Source organism: Mobula birostris, chromosome 26, assembly GCF_030028105.1.
Source record: "Mobula birostris isolate sMobBir1 chromosome 26, sMobBir1.hap1, whole genome shotgun sequence".
Lineage (NCBI taxonomy): Eukaryota > Metazoa > Chordata > Chondrichthyes > Myliobatiformes > Myliobatidae > Mobula > Mobula birostris.
This window is the reverse complement of record NC_092395.1, coordinates 29,066,034-29,078,126: the sequence shown is the minus strand read 5'-3', so window position 1 is coordinate 29,078,126 and position 12,093 is coordinate 29,066,034. Positions and strand designations below refer to the sequence as shown.

The 12,093-nt window shown below is 43.9% G+C and overlaps 1 protein-coding gene across 1 annotated transcript in view; it reads right to left on the bottom strand.

Moving 5' to 3' along the window:
- Positions 1–12,093, bottom strand: part of znf414 (zinc finger protein 414) — a 35,284-nt gene that overhangs the window by 7,896 nt on the left and 15,295 nt on the right. The window contains exons 3-4 of the mRNA XM_072243860.1: positions 3,141–3,246; positions 150–679 (exon numbers count right to left, since the gene is read on the bottom strand). Of these exons, the coding sequence (XP_072099961.1) occupies positions 150–679; positions 3,141–3,246 (636 nt within the window). The remainder of the gene's footprint in view (positions 1–149; positions 680–3,140; positions 3,247–12,093) is intronic.

The window sequence follows — 12,093 nt, the reverse complement described above, 5'->3', positions numbered from 1 at the left end:
GTATTTTTTTTAAATTAAAGAAATACTCTGATGAATTGAGTTCAGATTTTTTTAAAAACATAAGCAAAATAAATTCAAAGCCAAGAACTTTGAACAAAATTAAAAGTTTTCTTTGATAAACTGTCACCCAACATTAAAATGCACCTTACCGGTAGTCTTCCTCCAGACTGCATTGGAGAATGGCAGACTTTCGGAAGGAACGTATGATCCAAGACGTGGCTGCGTGGCACTTTGAGGGAGGCCAAAAGGTGTTGGGTGTATGTATGGAATGAAGGGGCCAGGCACCGGAGCGTGCCCCTGGCTAGGAAACCTTAGGCTGGGTGTGGCAAAGAGTGATGGCTCCAGCAGTGAAAATGCGTGTGGCGTTGCAGGAACTAACGGCATTGTGTTTAATGAAGTGTGCAGACTTGGTAAGCCACTTGGGAGTAGGGTGACTGGCTTTGAACTGGGGGCAGTACTAACAATGTCCTCATTGCCATCCTTTTCCAGCTGCTTAATAACACTTTGAAATTTCACCGGCTCCACTGGGGCTGCTTGTTTAACCCGTACGTCGGGTTCACTCGCAGACAGAGGGCTGGGACACCGCTTCTCTGCCACATTATTCACTTCACTACAGCACACATGCTGATGTTTGTAAAAAGACTGAGGTTTATGAAATCGTCCTTTACACGTCAGACATCTGTAAAGCAAAATATTTCAAAGTTTAATCTCTCATTGCAAGCACACTTCACTTCAACTGCATTTTGTTTTAAAAAGCTTCAGACTGAAGGGTTAAGCCCTCCTCCAAGGAGACACGGATGATAATTCAGTGCAACACAGGGGTGCTGTCTCGTTAAAAGTGCCGTCTTTTGGATCGGATAATAAACTTCACTTCAATGCTTCTCATTGGACACAAAAGTCTCCTAATTTCGGGCGGGCTTCAATGGCACAACATTACTCCGGCCAAGCCACTTATTTCACTGCAGCTTGTGAGGTGGTATTGCATGAATACTGGCTGGCTTGCTACCCCTCAAAATGTAGGCTCCGTTGCAATAAATCAGCTTTGAAGTGCTATATAAGGCTACTGTCAGGCAGCACTAAATCACAGCAACTGGACTTGCTGTGTTGTCTAGACGACGTTTCGCCACTCATCCGAGAGGCTTCTTCAGTTCTGATCCTACGGCTACGTCCACACTACGCCGGATAATTTTGAAAACTCCGGTTTCGAGTAAAAACAACAGGCATCCACACTAAACGTTTTTCAGAATATCTCTGTCCACATTAGATGGATATTTGGGCGAATCTCCTGCTACTGGGCATGCACAGGACACACAGAAAACAAGCAAAGAGGAAACGATATACTTGGTGCGCGTTTGTCCAGTCACAGAGTAGAAAAATTTAAAAGGAATTGCTCTTGGCTCTCGCGCAGGAGGACTTAAAACTAAAAAAAAAACCAAATACTGGAGCGTATGGAGGCAACCAACAGGGAGTTCATGGACAGTATGACCCGGCTAACGACAAACATTGAAAAACTGTTGTATTAATAAAGCACCTTGTTAAATGTATAAAACATGTCTGCATCAGTGTTATCTTGTATTTCCATACAATGTTACATTAGGCTGTTACACATCTATTGTCAGAGAAGTACTTGCATAAATAGGTAAAGCACTTTCATACAAGCAAGGACAGAAAACAGGGCAAAGTGAGTATACTTATTTATTCAGTAAGCTATGGGTCAAAGTATTTGGTGAGTACATTTCTAACTCTTCTGGCTTCAGTCTTGTTGCCGTCTGTTCTGAAATTGTTAGGTTCTGCAAAGCGCAGAATCAAATATCGCTGTGATGACTGTGCACTCTAGTATCAATTCTTCGGCAACAATAAAGTAGTAATAATAATAATAATAATAATAATAAGAAGAAAACAATGAAATGCCGGGCTGTCGCCATCTGTTCCGGCACATCATGATATTGGTTTTAAAAAGCTCCGGTTATCCCGTACACACTGCAACGGATATTAGGCGTTTTCAGGTTTATTTACTCTGGAGACCATTTCTGAAAACCTCCGTTTTTGGGGGCTGAAAATGCTGTTTCAGTGTGGACGGAAGGTCAAAATGAAGAGAAAAAGCTTCGTTTTCAAAATTATCTGGCGTAGTGTGGACGTAGCTTACGTCTTATGGCCTAATCACATGAGGGCTGTTAAGAGTCGTAGAGAGGGTCATTAGTCTCATCTTTGCGTGAATGGAGGTGTGAACTGCTGTGGAGATGCCAAGGTAGAGAAGGTAGGACTACATTGTAAGTAGCTGATAGGTGGTGGTGTTGCTTCTTTACTGAATTGGTAAGTAAGGTAGATGGAGCTGAGTGTACGGACAGATCAGCCATTATCTTATTGAATGGTGGGTCGGATGGCCTACTCCTGCTTCTATTTCCAAAGTTCTAATTGAGCAACAATCAAAGGAGAAAAGATCTGTAACCAGGTGAAGAGCAAGTGGTGCTTTTATGCACATGTTCTGCGATACTCTTCTGAGAAGTTCAAATTGTAAACAATTCCATTTTTTTGGGGGGGGGGGGGAGAGCATGGATACATTATGTGCGGTGATTTAACCAAACTGCACCATGGGGTTCATGAAACTTAGTTGAGGCTGGATCCCAAATTCACAGCAATCCAACCCAGATTAACCATGGGCATCAGTAGGCAGATTCCATAGCTAAAACCTTCTGTTTTGTTGCAAGTGCTCAGTACACATTAGGACACTGGACTTCCCAACTTTTCCCCTGTAAGAATGAGTGATAGGGCCAAATTCTGGAGTTTCTGATCAGGGACAAGCTTAACTAAATTCCAGATTATATATTTTTTTGTGACAACAAAATGATGTACCCTGCCAAGTGGGGAAAATTTCAATCTTGAATTAAGTTGTAAATTTTTTTTTTGGCAACATCATACTGTGACTTTAAGGTTGGGAACTTCTGTTGCAAAATAATTCATCATTGGAAACTGGAGGGCTATTGACTGGAAGGAACCAAATTTCTAAAGCCGGTCAATATGCATCCATATTATAATCATTACATCATACCTTTAGTGTTTAAATAAAACCAAGTTCTGCTTTTAAATCTTCTAGATAGAAATACAGGGATTAATACAAACTGGCCTGATGATAAACTTACTTGAAATATCGGTTGGGTTTATGATGTACCCTCATATGATTCATCAGGAGGTGCATGGTTGAGAACGATTGCTTGCAGTCACGTGTACAACAGTTATATACTTTCCCTAAAGGGAAAAGAGAAACAAAAATTTTTAAGAGCTTCGGACAAACACGGAACACACGTACACACGGAAGCCAGTTGAGCTGTGATTGGTAATGTTGTTCAGTCGTTTAGTCAAGTCCATAGGGTTTTCATGGCAAGATACAGAAGTAGGTTGCCAGGCCTTTCCTCCGCGCAGATACTGCTGCTGCCCAGGTTGCGACCCGGCCGGATTCGAACTCTGGACCATCCGTGTCGAAGTCCGGTGCTGATACCACTACACCACCAGCCACCAGATTGGTAATAGGCAGTGCCAATCATTGTACTGCAGACACAACAGCAGAAATACCTGTACTGGGACAATGGCCCTGTCTGCTGATCACCATCAGAAACACAATAGGCCTGGGGTTCACAGAGCCCTTGCTTAATGGTATCAGTCCATGGCATAAGAAAGGTTGGGAACCCCTGCAACAGGCACTGGGGGAACTCAGTAGATCCGGCAGTATCTATGCACAGTCAACATTTCAGGTTCAGACCCTTCATCTGATTACCATCACCATTCATGGGAGTAAACCAGTATCATAGTGGCTGGCATTGAGAATGTCTGTGGCCTTGGGAAATTCACGAGGATGTAGTATGAAGAGCTGGGTAAAGAATTCAACAAAGGGAAAGTAAAGGCATACAGTCCCATTTCATTAGGAAATGAGATCAGAAATTATTCAATGAAAAGGACGTTAGTTCAGACAACACAGCTGAAAGAACTGGCTTAACGAGCATTGGTGATTGTGATTTGCAGTCCTGAGGGACTTGCTGAGCGATTAGGCTACTTTATTTTCCATTAGGATCCTTCAGTCCTCCAAGGAATGGAAAACTGCTCCCAAACAGAATCAGCAGTGGTGCAACATGGGAAGCTTGCCTGCAGCATCATTTTAATCTTGTGTGCTGTAAAATGTTTATTATCTACTCATACTATTGACCCAGTTTACTCCAAACATTATTTAAATAACCCACTTGCAAACTACATTCTTTGACATCATGAGACCTGTCATGGCAATCTCAAATACAATGTCCCATTGGCAAAACAGCCAAGGCATAGATAGGTCATGTTTCCTAGCCTTGGGGTCATCCACTCTGCTGCTACTCGCTACCCGTCAGATCTTGCTGTTCACTGCTCCACATCATCCTTCAGTCCGCATCATTAGGTAGTGCAGTTGCGGGCAATTTCCCCCAAAGGGCAGCCAATAAGAGCCTACACATCTTCACAGAAACCCTCTCTTACCACGAGCACCAAGATAGAGCCATGGAAGGGCTTTGTGTGTTGTCACCACACAGAGATCTCCGATAGACTAAATTCTTCACCACCGGCCCCTGAGCTTCATGGTAGAGTAGTGGCTAGTGTAATCCTATTACAGTAGAAGTGACCTGGGTTCAATTCCACCGCTCTCTGTAAGGAGTTCGCAAGTACTCCTCGTGACCGTGCGGGTTTCCTCCAAGTGCCCCAGTTTCTTCCCACATTCCAAAAACCTAGGAGGCCAGGTGGGTGTAATTGGACAGCGTGGGCTTGTTGGACTGGGAGGGCCAGTTATTGTGCCGTTTCGCTAATAACAACAATTATTGAATCTTTACTCTTTCAGCAACAACACCACTGTAGATGGAAGAGTTGATTGTTGTGTGTTCCTCGAAGAGATGGTTGCAAGGCTTCCGGTTAAGGCTTAGAACTGTGAGAAGTGCTGTACTAGGAAACCTAACACCACTTCAGGAAACCTCACAACTGAAGTTTGCACCCTGTGTGCATCTTACTGAGTAATAGGGTGGCTTATAGAGCTGATTTTATCATTCATGCAATTTGCAGCCATTCCCTTTTACCCACCTCTTACTAGGGCCTGCCTTTAAAATATGGATTTATAAAAATAACGAGTGATCATTAAAAGATTTATTAGTGCATATGTCAAAAGAGAAGTTGGCAGAAGTCAGAGCTCGCTCACACTCAAACCTTTTCCAATCCAACTCTCACAACACTTACCACTTCCTCCACCTTCCCTTATTGCCCACCACCCCCCCACTATCCCGACAACACTTTTGCCGTTTCCTCTCCCCGGGTGCTCCAGCATCCCTTCCCAATGGTGTGTCATTGCTCAAGATCCTGCACTTCCTCAGCAAAAAGATGTCCCCACCACCAGGACATCTGAAAGGAGGGCTGGGTTTCACAGCCTGCCAGAAGGGGGAAGGCTAGCCTCCCAAGATCATCTTCAAATTTATCTCCCACCACCCATACTGCCCACTGCACAATCATTTATATACACAACAGATTCTGCAGATGCTGGAAATCTTGAGACACACACAAAATGTGGAGGAACTCAGGAGGTCAGTCAGCATCTATGGAGGTCCTTCCTCTGGTGCTAACGGCTGCTGTCATTTTCACACTGTCTACAAATCTTACCTCACAAACTACTGCTTCCCTGATGTGTCAGAGAGTCTCCAAACACCCTGCCTTAACCCCCCCACTGAAACCTCCAGCTCACGTAATCTTAATTGGAGACACTTCCTGTAGATGTAATTGTTGGCGCTAACATCTGCCCCGGAACATCCGACATCCTGTAGAAACTATGCAGTAATGTAGCTTCCTGTACTTCCATTCTTACTGCGAGTGGCTAATTAACTTACTTAAAATTTTATTAGATTGCATTTTTGCATTCCACACCCATAATCATGATTTACGGAAACAGAAGTTTGACCTCAGGTCACTTTAGTAATTTGGTGGACTGACAGTAAAACACACTTAAACGCACAATTTGCATACAGCACATTTAAACTGGGCACTGGGTGTTCCGGAAATGATCTCATCAGAGGATTCAAAAGGGACCTCACAAGCAAGATGCAAAAATCAAGCCTGTAGAATGCCTGCCAAGGAAGTCCATTACACTTCACAAGTTTGGACCACCTTGGTCAAACAACACAAGAGGAAACTCAAAGGAATCCATCTCCCACCACCAATGTTATGCATAATTATGTACAGTATATGTATAAAACTTTTGTTTTCCTGGTCCTGGGATGCACTAAGCTGCTGCTACTGGAGAAGGCCAATTTCTATGGCATTTATTCTCTGTGTAACACACACAATGCTGGAGGAACTCAGCAGGGCCAGGCAGCATCTATGGAAAAAAGTACAGTTGACGTTTTGGGCTGAGTCCCTTTGGCAGAACTGGAGAAAAAAAAAGCTGAGTAGATTTAAAGTGTTGGGGGAGAAAGCAGAAAGTGGGGGGGGGGGGGGAGGAGAAGAGAAGAAGAGGGCAGAAAGTGACCTCACTACCACTCCACCAGCCTCCATGTCCTCACCTACCACCTCACCAGCCTCCACACAAAATTCTCCTCTTTCAATATTTTTATTATATAAATTGTACAAATACATAAGGATACAAAATAAGTAATACGAATTGCATTACAATTAAATCACAGTAATATGATCACAGTATCCCATATTCCAGATCAATCATGTAGGAAAAAAATGGAATCTTATTTCATTTCACAAAATTCTCCAAAACCTCCACCACCTCCAATGGGATCCCACTACCAAGCACATCTTTCCCTCCCCCCACGTTCTGCAGGGATCGCTGCCTATGCGACTCCCTTTCCTATTGGTCCCTGCCCACTGATCTCCCTCCTGGCGCCTATCCTTGCAAGCAGAACAAGTGCTACATCTGCCCCTACACCTCCTCCCTCACTACCACCCAGGGCCCTAAAAAGTCCTTCCAGGTGAGGCGTCACTTCACCTGTGAGTCTGTTGGGGTCATTTACTGTGTTCCGTGCTCCCGGTGTGGCCTCCTGTACATCGGTGAGACCTGACGTAAATTGAAAGACCGCTTCACTGAGCATCTACGCTCTGTCCGCCAGAACAAGAGGGATCTCCCAGTGGCCACCCATTTTAATTCCACTTCCCATTCTGATATGTCCATCCATGGCCTCCTCCACTGTTGTGAGGAGGCCACACTTAGGTTGGAGGAACAACACCTTATATCCCGTTTGGGTAGCCTCCAACCTGCTGGCATGAACATAGATTTCTCAAGTTTCTGGTAATGACTTCCCAGCCCCTCCCCCCTCTCCATTTCCCATCTCACCTCATCTAATCAATCAACTTCCCAGCCGTTTACTTCATCCCTCCCCCTCCAGGTTTCACTTATTACCTTTTGGTTCTCTCTCCCCTCCGCCCCCCACCTTTTAAATCTACTCCTCAGCTTTTTTTCCCCCTCCAGTCCTGCCGAAGGGTTTTGGCCCGTAACGTCAACTGTACCTTTTTTTGCCCCATAAGATGCTGCCTAGCCTGCTGAGTTCCTCCGGCATTTTGTGTGTGTTGCACAGATTTCCAGCATCTGCAGATTTTCTCTTGTTTATTCCCTGTGTACGTTTGCACAGATAATCACCCCATTGTATCGAGTTGGCACCACAGCTCTGGTTTGTCATCGCCTTATCTAGAACGATCCCCTGTCCTGCCACGCTTTTTCCAGTTTCAGTTCATCTCATTAAAAACTGGAAAAACAGGAAATGCTGGAAATACTCTGAGCTAGGATACATCCGTGGGAAAAGAGTGTTCCCCTGCCTCCGCAGATGTACTTCTAATAATTATGCTTTAGGTTTCCAGCTCAGTTGGTGATTTTTGGTCAATGTTACTCACTATTAGGGACATTCCACAGAGCACAGCAGACTGTCTCAGATACCAGCCAAGTTACCGAGGAGTCTTCTCAACACTCTGAAAGAGGCACAGTGAAAGGAATCATTTACGTCCAATCGAAAAGGAGAGGAGTGCCGGGCAGCTTGCAGGGTTGCCATGCTACTGGCACCAATAGAGCATACCCACAACTCACTCACCCTAACCATGTGCCTTTTGGAAATGGGAGGAAACCAGAGAACCCAGAGGAAACCCACGTGGTCACAGGGAGAGCGTACATTTCCTTACAGACAGTGGTGGGAATTGAATACCGATTGGTGATCACAGGCACTGTAAAATGATTGTGCTACCATGCCATACGGAGTCCCAGCAGGTTGGTAGCCAATTATAATTTGCCCCTGAAGACTGGAAGACAAAGATCACATATATCACTAATCAACAATTACCCAGAACAGCGAGTTCTCATGAAACAAGTCAGTATAGGAGGGAGCCACCCTGCCTGTCATACCTGCATTGGCTGTCAGCAATGAAGCCCTAGACCAGGGGTTCACAACCTCTTTCATGCCATGGATCACCACCGTTAAGCAAGGACCCTGTGGACCCCAGGTTTGGGAAATCATGTGGTTTATCAATGCGGTTCTTTCACCTATGTCCCTAGTAAGACATCACAGCCCTCACAATCCCCTTCCACGATAATGTTCACCTAATCTTCCACATCATTCTTCTAATCACTTTCAAACTTCTATCAGCCAACCAATTGCCAGCCTGTACAAATAGTCCCACTACAAAAAAAAACTTCATATTAACTTCCTTGTATAAGGAAGAAAAACATTGGACGTCTACAACCACAAGGCACAAATCAAAATGCCACATTGATATACTGGCAACTACAAACGTTTGTATTATATTCACTGCAAGTCACCGTACTTACAAAAACAGACAGCGAACAAAGGGTAACCGGGTAATTGATTAGTGAACACACAGCTGTGAAAGGGCACCAATGGAATTTAAGATTGCAATGGGAGAAAAACAAAACAATGAATGAAAGGGAGGATTATCTTGGTTCTTAAATGTAGCAGAATAAATTGCAAGGACATGCCAGACTGATTTATTTTGTCCCAGAAAAGGAAATATTAAACTGGATAAACCATTTCAGAAGGCAAATTTCCTGATTTAGCCTGAATACAGACTTGCAGGTGGAGCGAAAATACATTTAAAAGGGCAAGAAATCTGGTCATGTGTGTCAGACTACACTCCAAATGTAATCCACCCCACCACCATTTATAACCAGACCGATCCATTAGACACTGCACTGCCCACCAGTTTGGGATAAGAGTATTTGCTAAAACCGCTCTGTATTCTCTTAATTAGCAACTTTAAAACTGTAGGCAGTAACTGCTGACAAATAGATCTTCAGGACTTTGGATTAATCTCTTAGCAATCTTCCCCATGAGATGCGTTAGTTTGATTTGATTTATTTGTGAAATGTAATTAATATTCAGTATTCATACATCAGGTTTTCCACAGATCATGAAGTGGCTGAAAATAAACAAGATAAGCTCATGCAGGTGTATTATACTTCCCTTGTCAATGCCAGCTGAAGGAAGTACATTCATGTAAAGACTGGTCATGACTGAAACAGGCAAGACCTCCCCTACAGTTGGCTTTCTACTTCTTGTTCATCGAGGCCCCCTGCTGTCCACATTGGTATACTGCAGCAAAGCACCCAGCACAATCAGAGAAACAGTCCTTCAGCCCAACGTATCACCCTCAGTTGGTCCCATTTACCTACGTTTAGCCCAAATCCCTCAACAGGCAGAGGGGGTGGGCCGCTCTGTTTGTAAAAAATGAAATCAAATCCTTAGGAAGATGCGACATAGGATGGGAAGATGTAGAATCTTTGTGGGTAGAGTTAAGGAACTGAAAGGGTAAAAAGAAACTGATGGGAGTTACATACAGGCCTCCAAACAGAAGCCAGGATGTGGGCTACAAATTACAATGGAAGATGGAAAAGTCATGAGAAAAGGGTAATGTTATGATAGTCATCTCAATATGCAGGCAGATTGGGAAAATCAGGTTGGTGCAAGATCCCAAGAGAGGAATTTGTATAATGCCCACGAGGTAGCTTTTTAAGCACAGCTTGCAGTTGAGCACATTGGGGGAAAAAGGTGTTTCTGGATTAAAAGTTGTGTAATGAACCAAATTTGATTAGGGAGCTTAAGATAAAGGAACCCTTAGGAGACAGTGATCATAATTTGATAGAATTCAAATTATGCAGCTTGCAGTTTAAGGGGCAGAAGATAAAGGTCAAATGCATTAGCATTACAGCAGAGTAAAGGGAATGTCAAAGACATGAGAAGAGCTAGGCAAAGTTGATTGGAAGGGGTCACTAGCTGGGATTGACGGTACAACAGCAATACTGGAGTTTCTCACAGCAATTTGGAAAGCGCAGGACAGACACATCCCCAAGTATTCTAAAGAGAGGATAACACAACTGTGGTTGACAAAGGGAGTCACAGACAGCATTAAAGCAAAAGAGAGGGCATACAGTATGGCAAAAGATAGCGGTAAATTAAGAGGATTGGGAAGCTTTTAAGAATCAACAGAAAGTAGCTACAAAGCCACGAGGAGAGAAAAGAGGAAATATGAAGGTAAACTAGCTAATAATATAAAACTTTTCTCAGACATAGAAAGAGTAAATGAGAGGTGAGAATGGATATCGGACAGCTGGAAAATGACACAGGATAGTAACGGGGCAAAGAAATGGCAGAAAAACTGAATAAATATTTTGCATCCGTCTTTGCTGTGGAAGTCACTAGCAGTATGCCAGAAATTCAAGAGTCAAAAGAGGCAGAAGTGAGTGCAGTTGCTATTACCATGGAGAAGCTGCTAGGGAAGATGATAGATCTTAGGGTAGATAAGTCACCTAGACCAAATAGACTACACCCTAGGGTTCTGAAAGAGGTAGCTGAAGAGATTGTGGAGGCATTAGTAGTGATCTTTCAAGAATCACTTGATTCTGGAATGGTACTAGAGAGGAAGGCTGCAAATGTCACTTCACTTTTTAAGGAGGGAGGGAGGAAGAAAAAAAATTATAGGCCAGTTAGTTTGACTTCAATAGTTTGGAAGATGCTGGAGCCCATAAGACCACAAGACATAGGAGTAGAATTAGGCTATTCAGCCCATCGAACCTGCTCTGCCATTCCATCATGGCTGATCTTGGATCTGACTCAACCTCGCACACCTGCTCTCTCACCACATCTTTCGATGCCCTGACCAATTAGGAAACGATCAACTTCCACCTTAAATATAGCCACGGACTGAGCCTCCACTGCAGTCTGTGGCACAGCAATCCACAGATTCACTGCTCTCTAGCTAAAACAATTCCTCCTTACCTCTGTTCTAAAAGGTTGCCCCTCAATTTTGAGGCTGTGCCCTCTAGTTCCAAATACCCTTACCAAATCTCCTCTCCACATCCACCATATCTAGTCCTTTCAACATTCAGTAGGTTTCAATGAGATTCACCCCCACATTTTTCTAAATTCCAACGAGTACAGGCCCAAAGCTGCCAAACGCTCCTCATATGTTAACCCCTTCTTTCCCAGAATCATCCTTGTGAACCTCCTCTGGGGCCCTTTCCAATGATAACCCACCCTTTCTGAGATATGGGGCCCAAACCTGTTGGCAATACTCCAAGTGCAGCCTGACTAGTGTCTTATAAAGGCTCAGCATTATCTCCTTGCTTTTATATTCTAATCCCGTTGAAATAAATGCCAACACTGCATTTGCCTTCTTTACCAGACTGCTTTGATGATGCCGACTGGAATGTCTTCCATGATGAGGATGTCTCCAGTTCACAGAAGGGGTCATGAGTTTTATCCGGAAGTGTATCGAGGATGTCGCCCCCCAGAAATTGGTCAGGGTCTATCCAAACTAGAGACACTGGATCAACAGTTCCATGCGAGCAGCACTTACTGTGCGACACGGAACTTATGTTGCCGGTGACCAACAGGAACTCAAGAAATGCAGCTATGATCTGCACAGTCACCGAGGCAGTGACACGACAATACTGGGACAAGATCCACACTCAACTCTCCACCAACACACGCAGCTTATGGCAAGGTCTGTGGACCACTGCAGACTTTAAAACTAAACAAAGTGGAGTTTCCAACATTGCTGCCTCTCTCCCAGATGAGCTAGATCTTTTTT